Below are 18,734 nucleotides of genomic sequence, written 5' to 3'. Positions count from 1 at the left end.
CGTTTCAGCGATGTCACTCGCATTTCTATGGCTGCAGTCTTCATCAGCCAAGACATTTGGTTCAGTGTTGAAATCTCGTGTTCTGGGTGGAGATAAGAAAACAGTTATAAAATTGAAAATAAATAATATTACTTACTCCAAAGGAAAACATTTTTCATTTGGGAAAGGTTTTAGAGGATGTTATTACTTGTTATTTGCTCACTGTTTGTTTATGGGACAAAATGAACATGTGGTTATTGTGAAAACAAATCATACGCACACATGCAATTAAGAGTATACACATACACAAAAAATCTGGATATAACCTGTACTAACAGTCATTGTGGAGAGTGCAGTGCTTCATGAGCAAATAGGGTCAGTTATAATTTCAGTGAAAAATATTTACCCAAAATGAACTGCAACTTTCATCAAAATTGATAAGGCTTGAATGTAGGTCTCCAAGAATCTTCATATTCTATATTCATCTAAGTTAGATTCCTAAGTTACAACAGAATCACCTAAAGCACTTTAACCATGCTGGATACATGTATTCGAATGCTAAATTTACTATCATTTTACAAAGGATTAGTGGTCAAGCATCTGATAAAGTGAGTAAGTACATTTATTCAGTTTAAGACAGCTGAGAAACATTGTTCTGCGACATTAAAAACACATCTATGAGCTTAAAAATTAATGCTGTCACCAAATAAAATTACTTTATTCAAAGGAAAGGAAGACACAGATTGTTATAACCACCAGCCTTCTATTCCCTCACTTCTTCACAGAATTCTTACTTTTCAAAAATATCTTGTTCCATAGCATAGTCTAACAAAGCTAAAATGATAACTGAAATATCAATTAGGTTTTGCTTCTGGAGACTTGATGCATTTGAAAGCTTAGCATTCTTTTACAAAAGTTCAGTGCTAATAATCTAAACTTTCTAAATAGGCAGAGTTCAATTTCTACACAATTAAAAGGTTAGCAGAGGTAATAATTAATTCTGTTTAATAATGCTACCTAGGTTTCTTCTGTGTTCCTAGGGAGTCAAAATATAAATTGGATTTTAAATATGCACAATCTTATCTTAGTATAAAGTTACCTTTGACAGAAAATGGCAAATACTGCAGCTGAGTGAACAAGAAATCCTGGCTGGTCCTCAGGTATCTCATAGTCGGACCTGATGTGTCAGAGCACGCACACAACTGATAGATCACCTGACAATCAAAAACAGTAGATAGTCATTTCTGGAATTTATTTTAAAAATAAACCAACCACCAAATCAAAATATCCATAATACTGTTTTACTGCTCAAATATTATTACCTGTATTTACAGTAAGTTTTCCACTCCAAAGCTGAACATATAATGCATAATAAACATTGAATTATGGCATTAAAGGAGTACCAGTATGTGGATGATTCCAATTGCTATTTGCTCACATGACACCATGTAAGCATTTCTGTTTGCTCAGCTAACTTAAAAATGAATATCTTTTTCAATCTCCAGGTTCACCAAGACAGGAAATACAATCTTTCTTTTTTACCTCCTTCTGTAATATGGCCTCTTTCACTTTTCACAGTGTTTAAAATCCATTCTAGCTTCCACAGATTTTCAACATGATATAGGTGTGTAATCATATGGCTATATGATTTAAAGCTAAAAATCAGCCACCTTGCACATGTCTAATTCAGCTGTCTTCCCCATCTCACCTCCTTAGACATAGACGCATACATTATGTCACTGCTACAGAATAAAGAAGAGAATTTTATTGCCTTATGGGAATTATTTGTTATCTTACTTGCTGGCAAACTGCAGTTCCAAAATAATAATTAAAAAAAAAAAAAAAGTTAAAAAAATTTGGTATATGGTCACAACAGATTCAAGGGCCTGCCAGAAACATTTAGAACATTAGTTATATGAGTATATCCCAATTCAAAATTCTGAAATAAGTGCAGATTCTTTATTTTCTCAGTTGCTACCAAAGAATACTTTTTCAAACAGGAAAAGGCAGAACAGAAAAAGTTCAAGGTATATAAAAACCTGACACATGCATTTTAAAATTGAAATTATTATCAAAATCATCATCGGTCTGTGTTTACCAACCAAGAAGTATCTAATTTTATTTAGAGCCTATTTTCAATATATGTCAACAGAAAATATGCTGAATACCTGGTAACAAAGTTCTGCAAGATGAGGAGATTCCTGAACTGCTGTAGGCCCATTCCTTGTTTCAGTACCCTTCTCTAGTATGTTCAAAATAGCATGAAGGCAAGTCCGTGGGCAACCCAAGACACCTTAAAATAGAAAAGTAGTTTCTTAACATTCTTGATCTTACTAGCCCCCATAGCAAATGTAGGTACACAGAATTACAGAAACTAAATTGTTCAGATACCTTGTGCTGCACTATACTACTCCAAAGAGCTGCAGCAAAAATACGTGGCAGAGTTTTTTTCTCCACTAATTAAAATGAAAGAAGGAACCGTGTTTCAGCAAATTCTAATGAAAACGTTTATTGTTAGCCTGTAGGCTTTTGAGATGCTGGTGAAAGAGGATAAAGCATGCAATCAAAACTTAAGAAGTTTTCCTTCAGTTCTCTGAAAAAAAATATTCAATTATTCTTTAATATTCTGCATGAAAATACAAATTCTTGCTCTTAAACTTTTAACTGAATACTCAGTTGACAATTTCAAAGAAGAGCTTTAAATTCCTGTCTTTATTTTACAATTACAGCCATTTTATGACTAATGTTCCTAAAGGCACCTGATACTGCAACCAAGGGGAACAGGGAGAAGATTTTAATACTGAAGTCAAAATCCTGTCTTCTTGCTTTCTTCCTTTAGCCAATTAATTCATTAATCAACTCAGAAAGATGTCCTGAAGCAGTAAAGGCATCAATAACTGCAGTTCTTATAGGGAAAATTCTCTGTTTGGCACATATAATTTATGCTTTAGTAGGAAATTATCTCCTGGCAAATGAGTTATGGTCATTATTTTTTCACATTGTGAATGGGATAATTCAAAGAGGTGTGCATGGCTCTCTCGTGGCTTTGAGACAAAGTTCTTTATCACTGACCTAACATATGAGACCCTGTAAAATTGTATGGGTGCAGATGAGTTACCTGTATCATTTAACTATGGAATTTCAAAATACCCAAAACATGAACTGCAATTGAAAGCTCCTTCACAGATAAAAAGTAGGTTGGCATCTCTTTTTCATCTTTCTGATATATCAAATAACTGTCAGATTTCTTTCCCTCACCCCGCACCACCCCCATAAAATCCAGGTCCTATCTACCCTTCATTTATAACTATGAAAGACTGGGGCACAGCATCCAATACAAACCTAATGAGAAATATTTTTCTCTAAATAACTCAATAACTAAAATTAAATGTTTGTTCAAACATCTTCATATAAAATATCCTTTAAAACGGCTGAGAAAATCTCAAACTTTAGATTGGAAGGGATTCCATGATGTCTCAACTCCAAACTACTGCTCAGTTATGCTATCAGACCAGATTGTTCATGGCTTTATACAGCTGGGTCTTGAATACTCTCATATATGAAGACTCCTTGACCTCTCTGGCCAACCCACTCCAAGCTTCACTGTCTTCATGGTGAAAAAGTTTCTACTATATCCAGTTGCAGCCTCTCGTTTCAACTTATGCCCGCTGTCTCTCCCTGCCACACATCTCTGAAGAGCCTGGCTTCATCCCCTCATTAACCTCTTCGTAAGTATTCAAAGACTACTACTGGGTCCGCTCAAAGCCTTCTCTTTTCCAGACTGAAAAAGTCCCACTCCCTTAGCTTCTCGTCATAGGCTCAGCATTCCAGCCCCCTGACTAGATCTGCTGAACTTGCTCAAGTCCACCAACATCTGCCTTGCACTGAATACGATTTAGAAGCTGAGTAGGCAAACAAAACACATACTAACACACTATTTTTCTCACCAATACAAGAAATATTACAAATGTCACTTCTGCTGCTTTAAAGTTCGTATTACCATATATATACTTATACAAACGAATATATATTAATATATATACTAAATACACCTTTGTTATATTCATAATTACTATAAGTAAATAGATTTTTTTTTATATATAAAGATATTAAGAAAAAGTTTTCTTCTACAATGTTAAACAACAAAACTGGTTTTCTTCCCTGTAATTACTTTTAAACAGGAGTTTGTGGAGGGACAGGATAGTAGTCAAGTAGTACAACTAGTTCAAAGTCACAATCTGCTTTGTAGATTCCCATGTTGTCTTATGTAAGTACTTCTTGAATCATCAAATCAATTTCTTTATACTATGAACACAACCACAGTGCATAGAATAGTAAATAAACTAATGTTTCACTTCTAAATTATCATTCCCCCCCACAACTTTAATTTCAAGTCTGTTCCAAAATCCAATTTAAACAAAGGATCAAATTCTGATGCTGTTTGAATGCTGCATTTGGTAGCAACAGATCTTTTAATTTAGCTTTTGAGATCTGAAAAAGGCCTGCTGTACTATTCTTAACATGAAGAGGAACTGCTTCTCCCCATTAATTTTCTAATAAATATTCTCAATATTGGTAACAAAATGGATTAAATGCCAGATCAGCATTTCCTCTTCATACCTGGATCTTGCAGATTTGTGGTGCTGACAGGTTTCTTCAGTTCATATCCCAGGAGATATAGAGCAAGGCTGGGAGGACTACACTCAAGAGACGTGATAAGGAGATTCAGAATATGGATCCTTGTTTCATGATGGATTCGTGCCTGCTTCTTTTCAGACTCCAGCTCTTGATTAAAAAAAAAAAAAATTAAAAAAAAAAAAAAAGAGGTGAATAATGAAGTGAAGAAATCCATTTAATGGAATAACCCTCAGAGCCTTCTAGTTAAATAGAAGAAAGCGAAGGCATCAATTTATATTAGTATAAAGGGATACAAGACCAAAATTTCAAACTACTGTTAATACAGCTTTAAATAATACATCCAGATCAACACTGTCTTCTGAAAACACACTCAGTTTCTAGTTGGCTTATACTGTGGACATATATTAACAAGACATTGGTGCTTTTCATTCACTTAAAGGTCCAATTCTACAGAAAAACAACACAAGAAACAGGCTTTCTGACTTAAAAGCACTTTCTTCACCTCTCATTAACTTCATTCTATGCAAAAGACAACTACATGAGCCATTTTAAAGAAGCCTTTTACATACCCTCATCTGGATTAATTAATTCTTCTGCATCTTCATTATCCAAACATTCCACAAACCCAGCCATCAGCTTCTGGCTAATACTCTGTATTCAACAATGGAAAGATGAAAATGAAGAGGATTTTAAGTGCATTAAAAAGAATACCTTTCATAATTCCCTGCATATAACTTAACAGAAGTTCTAGACAAAAACTATATAACCTAGTTAATAAGCAGGAGTTAAGAGTCATAGCTGTTCTAAACACAGGTTAGCAATCAGCCACTGAACGGAAAACTACCTACTCTTGATACATATGCTAGGTTACCCTCAAAGGTTGAAGACTATAAAGTCAAAAAAAAAAAAAAATCTTACTCTCTCAAAGAATATTGTCCTTTCCCTTCTTACAAACACTCATGATTTTGGGTTTCGGTTTTTGGGGTTTTTTCCAATTATTGTAGTTGCTTTTCACAGTGCCACAGAAGATTTTTTAGAGGTAAGTAAATATAAGACATACATAGTTTTAATATACTTGATTTAGAACTCTATCCTTTAAAGTAACACTATGGAATACCAATATTTCTCCACCAATTTCTCTTTCCAGATCCAAAGAAACCACCACTTACCTGATCATGTGTGAAATCACCAACTAGCTTTATTTGGATGTTGGAGTTATAAGAAATACAGCACAAAATCTTGGCACTTTCAAAAGCCAGTTCAGGATTGCTGTTTCCATGACAAAGATACCTTGAAAAATACCAAGATTACTGTATTGAATTGTTGACAATTTTACTATTTCAAGATGGTAAGGTACAGATGAGATATTAAACAACATTTAGAACTAAAACATTCACAAGTCAAACTACACGAGACAATGTTAAAGCTACAAACAAAATTTCACTCTACATGAAACACTGAACACTCCTCCACCAAAAGAAGGGTAGTAAGGCTGAGCAGGGATAATCATCTCTTCGGGAATTTTTACCATTCTTTTTATCCAAAATCTAGAACAAACACTCCAGGGTAAGTTAAAACAACTGGTCACATGCTCAAACAAGAAACATGGAGAAAGTAAGTTCAGATCGCACAGAAACGCGTGTCACTGAAGAACCAAAACTAGCTAAAATCAACTACTGCATGGACCCAAAATATGCAAGATAAAAAAATTAAATGTAAAAGCATCTTAAAAGGCATGCTTTTTTTCAACTGTCAACTACTGTTATGTGAAAAAAGTAATATAATTGAAAGACAAAAACATGTATATAGAAGGAGTTCAACTATTTGGTGCATTCATGGCCAGAATATCACTGCATGTTATCACCGCACTCGATTCCACTATTTATCAGCATTGGTTTGTCCCTAACATTATTAGAAAATGAAACAAAAAGTGTCAGTGGGAAGCGGAAATCATAGAAGTTTCACATTTGAAACAGAGATTCAGATTACTAGTCTGGTATTTTTAAAACAGTAACTAATGGTCAATAATGTAAAACTTTTAGTGCCCAATAGCAACCAAATGAAGTTTTACTCTCCCACTCTGACAACCAATGTCTGGGCAAACTGAAAACTGTATCCAAGGGAATCACTGCACATAAGGCAACCAGTAAAAAATCACGAGGGGGAAAAAAAAAATCAGAAAGAAAAACTACAAATACAGATCCCAATCTTGCACTAGATAATACACAGATCATAGCACCTGTGAAGACACCTCCCCCACCAAAAAAAATTTCAGACGTGCTCTGTGCAAAAAGCAGCACTGGATAGTAAAACTAATGAAAGGACCAGGACCCAAACACTTTCTGTGCCTCTGAAACTCCTCCCTTCTCAGTACTTTGCACATACCGAGCTATATTCACCACATGATCTGCCTTTTTAGTGCGAGGATTGATTCCTTGAAGCAGCTGCTCCAACGGTGTGACAATAAGGGAAAGGTGGCTCTCCCGCAACAGATCCATAAAAAGATTCTCCTTTTGTAGGGTTAAGTTTAGAAGTGCAAGGCAATACTGTACAGCTTTCTCTAAATGCTTCTTCCCTGCAGTGCACAAACAGCAAAGAACCATAAGACAACCAAAGAAGCAGTTAAACAGATTGCATTCATAAACCTCATTCATCGAGCTCTGCACCAAGAAAGAACTTGTCGGTTGTTTGCTACTAGGAAAATCCCCCCAAAACCCACAATTTTTATATGCAAAAGTAACAACATCAGGTTGAAGGTATGTAATGTCAGCTTTAAATCCTACTCAGTATGCATTTTAACTTCACATGAGAAATAAATTCTAGGCATATACCAGGAAACGGAGCATAAGTATCAAGCTGCTTAACCCCTTCTTCCAGCAAACAAAAGGACAGTTCCAGCATTGGGGACTCATTCAACAGATGATACATCAAATTGAACCCAGGTGGTTTGTAGGCTATTATTTCTTCTCCTAAACAAAGGAGGGGAAAAAATTATTATCCAATACAAAAGACTTCCATTACTTAAACTAGCCTGAGCTACAAAATGTGATAGTCCCTGTCATTGTAAGCAACAACTAAACAGATGAAACATACTGCAAAGTCTCCAGAGGTTTTCCTTACGCATAAGCCATTTAGAGAAATTTAAAAGTTTGAGAAGAATGGTAATAGCAATTAGCAATTCTTTTCAGTATCTAATAGCACAATTTCAACTTCATCCAGTTAGACTTTCCCTAAGTGGATTTGACCTTGGATTCAAATCAATGCTAGGACTTTATACCACACTCGAGCTACATTAAAAGGTTTTGCAAGATTGAAAAGTAACTGGGAAAAATTTGGATCCCCCCCAAGCCTGTATAAAGACCCTGGATGAGGGAAAAAGCACTTCCAGAAATCAAAGCTGGGAAGGTCCACTGAATCCTTGATGCTCATAGTGTACAGATGCTTGCATGTCTGTTGCAACACTCTACGCAAAAACAAAACTACGAGCCTAAAATTCAAAGGCCCTCATAAATCAGAAGTCAAGGCTAATGTTTATGTCATGTTTTAGTAAACTATAATTTACTATAAATTATAGTATAGGATAAAAGCAAGACAGCAGTAAGAATCATTTTTCATATGCAAGTAAGAATGTGGGTGAAGTTTCTCTTTGGCATCAGCTTAAACAATCCCCTTGTACTTCCATTCACACTGTGTCTGTACTGCTGCCTAGAACACCAGTAGACATACCATGCCTGAATCAGTTCAAGGAATGGATCTAGTCAAAAATACTGAGTTTAACCCATTTTTCCAACATGCCATGTAACCCACAAATAATCATACAAGCTGAAGGACTAGCTGACGATAGGAATTGCTCATGCCAGTTAGGCTGTCAAGAACTGTTTGTCAAAGTACAGGGCACAGAGGCCTCTCTGACAGGGGCAAGCTCACTGGAGAGGTATGCCTTGAAGTTGTCATTCACTTAGGAAGTGGTTCTTGCAGCTTTCTACTGCTACAAGCCAGTCCACAGGCATCCAATGTTAAGAAGAAACTCTGTATTAAAAAAAAAACCCTGCAGCCCAAATAAGCCTTCAATTTTCTTTTAATGAGGCAACTGCCATCTACTTCAGCCTTTTAAAGAACAGGTGTCCAGAATTAAATGACTTCAGATCATAATTCTACTACTACTGTCTGCTCTGAATAATTAATATATGAATAATATTAATATTAGAGGATATATCAAAAATACTGACACCTTTAAATTAACCCTGTGAATATTGGTGATTTAAATGTAGACCAAAAAAATAGAGGAACAAGCCCAAACCAAGGTGTTTTTTAAGTACCAAATGCTGCTCTTGAATCAAATCAGCAATGCAAGAGATGGAAGTCACCCCCCTAGCAGAGCTATGGAAATAGTGTACATGAAGCCCTACTGAATCAACAACATAACCTCTGTTAGTATGTGGATATCTTTTGGATGGTTTTCTATCTTAAAGCCTTGGTCTAGCTTTCTACCAGCCTACTTGCAATCTTAAACAAGATCACCAGATAGAGGTAAGAAAGCAAAGCAAGTTACAGTTCTGTTGGTCAGTGAACAAATGAACAAGTTAACCTTGTAACTCCACATATTGGTCCACAAAGTCTTCAAGTTGAGGTTCATAGTCCCGCAGCAATTTGTAAAACACTTCCAGAACCACCTCAGCTACTTCCCACTATAGATAACCACAAAATGAGGAAAAAGTCATACACCGATAAAGACTGACACTGCAGCAACAAGACCAGGAAACAAAGAATACAACAGGTAGTGCAGCGATGTACTGGATCAGAATTATGGCATGACTATCTGATTCTGAAATACTATCCAACACCACTTAATAATTCATCATGTCAAATACTATGGAAGGCCAAGCTTTCTTTCTGAAGTGCGACACTGAAACAGATTTATTGCCTATTTTAGGCGCTATTATACAATATACATATCAGTATATTGAAACTACAAGGAATAAAGAGTCTTATTAGGTATGCAGCTAATAACAGATCATTAAAAGCTTCCAAGATACAATTTAGCATGCATTTTCATCGAAAGTATCATAAAGGAAACTCAAATGCCTTGGTTCAAGTCAGAAATATTCTCTAAGTAACAATGAGGAAGGAACAAATGGGACTTGCAGACTTGGGCACACAATGAACAGAAGTCATTAGCCATGTAGTAGAGTTGCAGATCCTGTATAGCAAATCGAAATTTAGCAAAAATATAAACTTTTTTTGTTATTAAGGATACTTTATACAGGCCCCTTACAAGCAGTTCATAGATCGTGATGACTCAAGAGTTGAAAAATCACCTGTTCACAGAATCAAAACGCTATGAGGTTAACTCTGCTGCATCAGACTTGCACAGCTTCTCAAACAGATGTAAGTCACATCAGCAGTGACAAATCATTTTATCATTTTAACTACATCCAAAAAAAAAAAAAAAAAAAAAAAAAGAAAGAAAAAAGAAAAAGAGAGCGGGGTGGGGGGAATCAAACAAAAATTACTTTTTCAGCCGCTCTCCGGTAAGCTCTGGTGCGGAATCGGAGAAACACAGAATCCCTGAGGAACTGGAGATAGGGATCAAAGCCTGGTGGACGGAGACCTGCTCCCAAGTTAGAGGGGAATGAACTCTCCACTAGCGTGCTGATTAGTCGACAGAAGGCACGGGTTAAAGGATATTCCTCACATCGGGACTCAATCTCATTCAATTCAACCTTCCCAAGAGGACAACAAAAACAGAAGAATAAAATCAAAGACTTTGAAGGTGGAATAAACGTGTGAGAGCAAATACTATAAGGGCATCATCTGTGAATTATTTTACAGTGAACTGACTTTGCTGCATTTTTGTCTAATGATACACCAGAAACAAAGCAAAAGCAGTGAAGCAACAGTAGTTAGTGATACATTCTTCATTAATTTCTGAGCTAGTATAGGATATGACTCAACATTTACATACTTTGCTTTTATTTACCACTGTTATTGGAAGCAAAGTGAGCTGTACTAAGAAGTAATAAAAAGTGAAGCCTGTTTAGGGAGATAGGAAAATCTTAATAAGAAGTGCTCATTAGAAATTTTAGGGTTTATATGCTGCTCTGTTACTAGCATAAAGCTGCACGAGATTCATAAATAGATAAAGTTTTCAGAAACTACAAGCAGGTTTGACAGTAAAGTAAGAAGCAGTGAGATGACAGTCCATACTCAAAGGCTTTCCTGTGGACACAGCAGCAGATGCAGCCTCTGCAAGTGTTTCTCGAACTCACACACAGATAGCCAGAGAGGCTGCCTAGGTACAGAGAAACCCTTACCTCAATACCAATTGCTTGCCTCTGGCCTGGACTTCTCACAGTTTGTAGTATCTTCAAAACAGAAAGAGAAATGAAAACAGACATGAAACAATACATTACAAATCATCAAAGTGCATCTCCATCATTTCCATCAGGACTAAAAGGTATTCATCACTTTTCAGCTGTAAGAAGAGGTTTCCTAAAGCCTCCTTTTTTATCTTCTGGTAAACACCTAAGATTTCTCTGTCTGAAAGGCTGGATTGTATGTTGTAGACTTATGTGCTTCTAGCTTTGCATCCTCAAAGATCTGCATTGTGTTTATTGTTAAATAAAACAAAGCACAGAAATACTTCCACATTAATGATTCTTGTCTTATATTGGCTAGGGACAGACATTTCCTTTGTTATCTCTCACAACAGTACATTTTAAGGAATATCCTAAATTAGGAAGCAAATGTGATGAGCACTTAAAATACTATTGCAAGACGACATTATTGTCAGGGTCTTTTTATTAGTAATTAATCATAGAATCATAGAATAGTTAGGGTTGGAAAGGACCTTAAGATGATCTAGTTCCAACCCCCCTGCCATGAGCAGGGACACCACACACTAAACTATGTCGCGCAAGGCTCTGTCCAATCCGGCCTTGCACACCGCCAGGGTTGAAGCATTCACAACTTCCTTGGGCAATCTGTTCCAGTGCCTCACCACCCTCACTGTGAAGAACTTCTTCCTTATATCTAATCTAAACTTCCTCTGTTTAACTTTAAACCCATTACCCCTTGTCCTACCACTAAACTAGCATTTGCAGCCAAATGCCTCAAGTTTTTCCAAAGAAAACAGCAACTAGTCTGACTATAAAATAAGCCCACCCCATCATGATTTTTTTAATTAACAATAGCAAGAACATTTTGATTTTATATTCACCTTCCTTAGGATTCATATTTAAAATTTTTCTCTGAAATCAAGACAGAAGGGAAAAACACTTTTTTAAAAGGTAGGTCTTTTAATCCCTGTCTGACTTTTGACATCTAAATGTGAAAGCTGGCAACAATATCTAGTAAATTACCATTAACTTCCTCTGAAAACTAAATGCCTGAAAGTGGAGCTTTTTTGCCTGTCCTCTCTTTCTATGAGCATGACTCACACTAGAAGTGTTATGAACAAAAAAAACCTCAGAAAACTCCTGCAGAACATTAATTACTGATGCCATACACTGAAGAAAAAACACACTGAATGCACAGGACTGACTGTTAGGAAACCTTCATTTATGTAAAATAAGCACAGCCAATGAGACATCTGAGGCATAAAACCATACTGTCATTTTCAAGATCATTTAATGCAGTTCATACTTTGAAATAAGTGAAAAAAAATATATATTCAACAATGGCAACAAGAAAATTTAGGAGGAAATGCAACACCGTTTCAAATCTACTGACAATTTCAACAGATTGGGATGCTATAGTTCAAAGCACTGAAAACCCAAAATACCTGTGTATATTCCAGAGATTGCCAGAGCGAAGCAGCTATTTCAGGAGATCTTCCAAAAGCAGTAAGGGTTTCTAATAGCTCTGCTTTCAAGACAGGAGGAATGCTGCACTGCAGAAGTCCCAGAATGACCACTACTGGTGTCCATTGAGGGTGCTCACAAAGAGCCAAGCGAGCATTCTCACTCTACGGAGTTCAACAGACAACAAAACTGCAGATTATTACTTTGAAGATTATTCATGTTTTACAATCTCTACCTCAAAGTTCAGTATCAATGACACTGCTTTATACTTGAAGGTACACAAAACATCAGATAAATAGCAGACCATTTCAAAGCAAACAATTTTCATTTAACAAAAAGCCCAATTTAATAATTCAAAAGTACTAAAATTGCACCTATCCATACAGAACAAATATGTGCATAACCTGAGCAACCTGGTCTAGTGGAAGGTGTCCAGGATTGTTGGAAATACATCATCTTTAAGGTCCCTTCTAACCCAAACCATTCTATCATTCTGTGATAATATAAGCTTCCTATAACCACCCAATTTTTGTTTGGTTGGTTTTTAGTAGACACACATTCATGGAATTAGTCCACACTTACACTGTGGACAGCTTCCTCAAGCATGAGTACAGGCACTTCAATCAATACTTCCATTATGCACCTAAACTGTATTTGTACATTTGCCAGGAACTTGTATGAATTTGTTTAAATCTAAGAGCAGGGTCATCACCAGTGTAAGCTCATTTGAGGCTCTCCGATGAAATACCGGACAGGAACAAGCCTCTAGCCTCATCAAATCATAATTCTCTGAATCTTTAGAACAAATTTACTTCTTCCCAGGTTATGGTTTGATGATGCCAGGAAATACTAGTTTTAAAAGTTCCTTTTTCCCCACACTTACCCAATGCTGACAAAACAGCTAACATAGGAACCCCATTACCACCACCATCAAGGATGATTTTTAAAAAACTTAATTAGTTTCACCAATCTGTCTTGTGTTTGTGCCAGCAAAACCAAAGGTATCTCACTACAATGCAGAATTTTTGTGCTGCAGAGTCTGGTTGGTACCAAAGAGCTGAATTCCACACTACCCAGAATTACCCAGACACCTCACCATACAAAATCTGCATTGCAGTTTCATTCTCTCGGAATACTCTTCCACTCAATTCATGGCAAATTTTGCACTCTTGGTTTGGGGACTTTTTAAATCTAACTCTGGAGGCAAGTTTCACAATTGATCAGTTTTGTTGCCAACCTTCTACCACCTCCTTTTAAATTCATCTATTATTTTTGCCTTTTCAAATTCATAATTAAATGCAAAGAACTTTCCTACTCTGTAGTCATTGCTTCTGAAAGACATCTCCATGACACCAAAGTGTCAGGAAAGCAAGAAAATCAGTAACAGCAGCAACACAGGAAAAGGTGTTATCTCTTCCTGCTTCCCCCGGACTGTGTGTGTTTGGTCATAGCAGTTATTCCTGATGCCTCTCATACTTTTAAAGTTCACTAATCAAATGACAACTGCTAGGTAGATTTGCCCTACATATGGTTTTGGTCAAGTGAATTTCTCATCTGAATGATGATGTCTTGCTAGAAAAAAAATATATTAACAAAGAAAACCAAGTAAAAGATTACTTACCCAATTTACTATAACACTGGTCAGCTGTAAAAATGCTATTAATCCGTCCTGTTCTTTCTGTGTGATTCCTCGGAGAGGCAGGTGACGATACTGGACACTGTCTGCACTTGGCAAGTCTTTCCTTAAGTGCTCATGATAAAGCATCAAAGAGTGGAAGAAATGCTCCCAGGAGACAGGGCTGCCACCTGCTCCTTGGATGTTTTCCGCTAGAAAAATAACAAGCAGGTGACAAGATTTTCTTTCTACTCTTTTCAAGGGATGACAAGCAGGGTTGTTAAATTTAAATCAAAAACTTTCTTTTCTAGAGGAAAAAAGTAAAGTTCAAAGTAAAGCTACCGTTGCCAAAAATAGTGGTTCTGGTTTAGGGTTGGGTTTTTCTGTTTGGGTTTTTTGGGGTTTTAACAGACACAGAAAGTTGCTAACATGAAAAGCCAGTACAAATAAGTTTTCCATTTTATGAATCAGAATGTTTGCAGCATTACTTGTATCTTCAAAGTAGGGTGGGGTATTTTTCCAAGTTGATCAACGCAAAATACAGGACCAACCAGCATTTCTTACTTTGAGAAAGTGCTATTACATATATAAAAGAATTCGAACAGAAGAAAGTCCTTCTGGAAAAAAGTTAGCTCAGTAACTATTGACAGAATATACAACTTGACATGATTGTCTTTATATGTTACAATAAGCAATATTGATATTAATCTCTTACATTGATAGGTCACAGCTATTTAAAAAAATGTATTATTTCATTATGCGAATTATTTGCTAAGGTGCTCAGACATTTAATTACCTAATCAGTTGAGGTTTTTTTCCCCAGATTACACTTTCAAGTGAAGCCTTCCAATTTCGTCTTTGTACTAATAATGAAATGTTAAAAGCATGAAGCCACAATTCATCTCAAATGAGTCTTTGTACTTTTCTAAAAGAAGAAGAGTTGAGAAAGAGCTGAAGCGTCACTTTTCTTACCATGACTACTGCCATTGACTTTTAGCAAACTAAAGCAGTAATGAGCACACTGAGGCCCACTAGCCAGTCCCCGCAGCATTTTCAAGTATGGGATGTAAATTGTGGAAGGAAGTAGATCTCCCATTTGCCTAACAAACTTTGACAAGACAACCTAGAACAAATAAAGATCAGTGTTTAAAAAAAAAAAAAAAAAACTGAGTATTTTAGGAACACAACAGGCAGCCAACAGAATCTAATGTAACCAGGGTAGGGTAGAGGGGTAGAATCACAACTCGTATTAAAAAAAAACCCAAAAAAACAAAACCCAAAAAAACCAAACCTCTGTAGACTGGCCTCTTCAGTTTCCCTGAAGGTGGAAAACATGTTTTAAAGAAGAAATAAAACATTTCAAGATACTGAAAAGTATACTAACTCTCCATTTTTAGTGATAAAATTTACTTCAGCTCACAAATTCCGCAAAGCAGTATTATTAACATATCTTGCAGTGCAAGTTAAGTGATATTGGGAAAAATTCACCATGCTTGTCATACCCACAAGTAACACAAGCACAGTAATACACGCAGACAGTGGGTCCTCCCACAGTCAAATTAGGGTGTTTGCAGATTGCAACACCCCTGACTTAAGCTGCCTCTACTCCGGGTGAGTCTTGGCATGTGCCCAGTATGTCTTGTACTAGGTTTTGCCTAACACTGCACAGTCCTTCAAGAAGCACTGAAGGCTGACAGCATCCCAGGTATCTAGAGAGTTTTGGAACATCTGCTTCACCTGTTTAGACTGCTTCTTCATTCTAATTTTAAGTTCTGTCTCTTATGGGTTGTAAGCTTTGGGTTTAAACAATTACAATATTTTTATGGATTTCTACCCCCCTAAAATATCATCACCAACAGTTAATAAAGATTTTTTATAATTACAGAATTTAAGTTCTCAGTTACACCAAAAAGGTATGAAGAGGTCATCAGGCAAAAAACAAAAGAGCACTGTTATCAGAATTCATTTAGCAACTGCAACAATGCAGACCTGAACAACATTTTTAAAGAGCTTTGTTTAGGACTCTTTCTTAATAAGCTTATTGAAAAATCATGAATGACTGGCAGTAGCTCATTTTAGCATAAGCAACAGTAACCATGTTATGCAGAGCAGGACACATGCAGATGAACCACTGATAAAAGATGTCTTTTTAGAGGCTAGCTGTGATAAGGATACCAAACACTTTGCTGCCTGTTTTTTTACTTTAAAGTTACTAATAATTACTTAAGAAAAGCTAGATAACCTGGCGTTGAGGGGGTCGCTGATGAGCTACTCCAAGGTAGGACCCCATGATGGTAGATGTCTGCAAAGGCTCTGATGGACACCAGTATTCAAGGGCAAGTTCCAGATTAAAGGGGTCTTTCCTATACAGTTCAGCAATCTATCAGAGAAAAGATGTTAAAAAGCATCAACTGTATTAAGAAGATTACTTCAACAAAAGCAATACTTCTAGATAAGCTAAACACATCTGAGAGGCAAAGCATCCCACGGCTGCTGTTCCATTCCTTAAAAATCTTTGACAGCTTCTACATAGTAATATCAGAACAAATGACAGCCAGATACACAGAGAAGTGAATTTTTCATAACTTTCTATTTAATTATTACAGATTACATTGCTAAGAAAACAGTGTAATTTCTCCTTAAATAACCATTCATGTACCTCAATTTGAAGACTTACAGAAACATAAAACAACATGTAACCAGTGAGGTCTAGATACCCAAAGGTGTCCCATTCCAAAGAACATGCATTCATTTAGAGTGATCTCAACTCCAGTGACAGCCTGTAGCCTTAAAATTCTAAGTTACATTAAAATAAGATAGCTTAAAATAATAGATATGTTAAGATAATTTTTATAATAACTTAAACTTTAGATATGTAAATATTTTGCAAAATAAGTTCAGGTCAAAAGTTCTTCAAACATAGAAACAATGCAGTATTTACTTACTGAACAAGAATTAAATGACACTTCATTAACATCAGAAGCCAAGACAGTAAAGTAACTCCTTTACATGAAGTTACAGTAAGTGTCTATATCTGAGAAAAAAAAAACAAAAAACAACAAACCCCCCTAACCCAGAAAAGGAAAGATTCAGCACTGCATGGTACCATTCAGAGATGGGTTTTCAGATGAAGAAGAAAAGTCATAATCGCTTTTCCCTACAGTAATGTAAAAGAAAATAGAGCTTACCAAAAGCATTAAATGCTCCAGATCTCGCCGAAGGGAAATAGGTGGATCATTACCCATCTGAATGCTCATGTGGATCATGCGAGCATCTTCATCAGCACGGTTTCTCAGCTGTTTCACCTACACAATTTATGAAATGGAAAAAAACCCACTGGTCTGTATTTAGCCAAGAATAAAACAGAACAGGCACAAGAGTTGTCTAAACAGACTACTAAAAATTAAGAAAGGAAATTAACTTGCACATACATGACAAGAATATTCAATTTCTTTTTTTCTAATCCCCTACCCCCATGATCTTAAAATCAAAGGTATATTCAAACACTTTGTTGCCACGAACTGAAGAGTTCATAGCAAAAGCCCTGAACTTATGCCATGCAAGTTTTTTCCCAACTGACTTCACGAGATCCTCTGGTTTTGCTCCAAAAAGTGAAGCATTTTCCTTTTTTTAGTTCGAAAGCTAGATGGGTTAGCAACAAAGGATGTTAGACCATTATCCACAAGGAGTGAAAAGAAACAGAAAAAAAAACGTTTTCTTTATATAGATCTGTGATCACTCCTTTTTTAGCCATTTAAGGCTACTTCTAGTTACAGCTACAGCATTTTGAAAAGTTTTGGATTAATGGAATTATTTTGGATCCAGTCTGTCGCAGCTAAAAGCATTATCACATGTCAGTAAGTACAACAGGAAAAAAGAAAAACAGAAACAGAAAAAAGCAACAAATGCAACGCACCAAAACCTAAAACATGGTGATGGCCAATACAGACAAGTTCAAGGTCTACAATATATTTTAATTTGCAAAATTGAATGTGCAGCAAAATAATTGTCTCACAAAGAAAAAGTAGTTAAAAACTAAAAATAGCTGATGAAAGGGTCAGAGCAATCTAACCAAATCAGTATACTAACAAAATTAATACATGGAAAAAATTGCATGTTGATAAATGAAATAATGAATTATCTGAACTACTAAAGCTAATTATCAAGTTCTGAATGTAATGCAGTCAACAAAAAGATTTACCCAAATAATCACTGTTAAGCAGCATAAATGTTAAACCTATACAGAAGAGTTAAATAAAATGCTGACTTACAGATTTAAATAAAACTGAACAAAGGTTCAGACACTTCTCTTTACCTAAAATTTGAGATTCAGTAGAAATAACTGAGTACAAGAGCCAACCACTAACTAACAGCACTTAAGAAATTCCTTTGTAGGATTGTATCCCAGGTGCCTGCTAACAAAGTCTTTCCTGTAAAACAACTAGTACTGGCCTCTATAAAACTGGAACACACATCAACAGCCAGATTTTTGCTTATATGTGTTACAAAATCCTACTTGTAATGAAAATTATCTCTCTTCATCTTTAAGGTATTAGCTACAATCAACTCCAGATCTGAACCAAAGCCGAAAAAAAAAAAAAAAATTAAATGAAAGAGAAATACTCTTCCCAGAGATAAAACCTCCATTTCAATAATGGAATGGAGAGATGTACCAACAAATCAACCAATACCCTTGGGAT

General features: G+C 36.0%; 1 protein-coding gene across 1 annotated transcript in view; it reads right to left on the bottom strand.

Annotated features, from left to right (window-relative positions):
* NUP205 (nucleoporin 205kDa) overlaps nt 1-18,734 on the bottom strand; it is a gene marked incomplete at its 5' end in the record, with an annotated part of 51,475 nt that overhangs the window by 20,236 nt on the left and 12,505 nt on the right. Inside the window, 16 exon segments of the mRNA XM_010013328.1 lie at nt 1-82; nt 1,079-1,193; nt 2,148-2,272; nt 4,600-4,764; nt 5,187-5,268; nt 5,787-5,907; nt 7,003-7,192; nt 7,449-7,586; nt 9,206-9,305; nt 10,131-10,340; nt 10,932-10,982; nt 12,401-12,583; nt 14,041-14,246; nt 15,007-15,157; nt 16,277-16,414; nt 17,223-17,339. The exon segment at nt 1-82 is cut by the window's left edge and continues 1 nt beyond it. Of these exon segments, the coding sequence (XP_010011630.1) occupies nt 1-82; nt 1,079-1,193; nt 2,148-2,272; nt 4,600-4,764; nt 5,187-5,268; nt 5,787-5,907; nt 7,003-7,192; nt 7,449-7,586; nt 9,206-9,305; nt 10,131-10,340; nt 10,932-10,982; nt 12,401-12,583; nt 14,041-14,246; nt 15,007-15,157; nt 16,277-16,414; nt 17,223-17,339 (2,174 nt within the window).

This window comes from Nestor notabilis, unplaced genomic scaffold (assembly GCF_000696875.1).
Source record: "Nestor notabilis isolate BGI_N333 unplaced genomic scaffold, ASM69687v1 scaffold9044, whole genome shotgun sequence".
Taxonomy (NCBI): domain Eukaryota; kingdom Metazoa; phylum Chordata; class Aves; order Psittaciformes; family Psittacidae; genus Nestor; species Nestor notabilis.
This window is presented reverse-complemented; position numbering and strand designations above follow the sequence as displayed.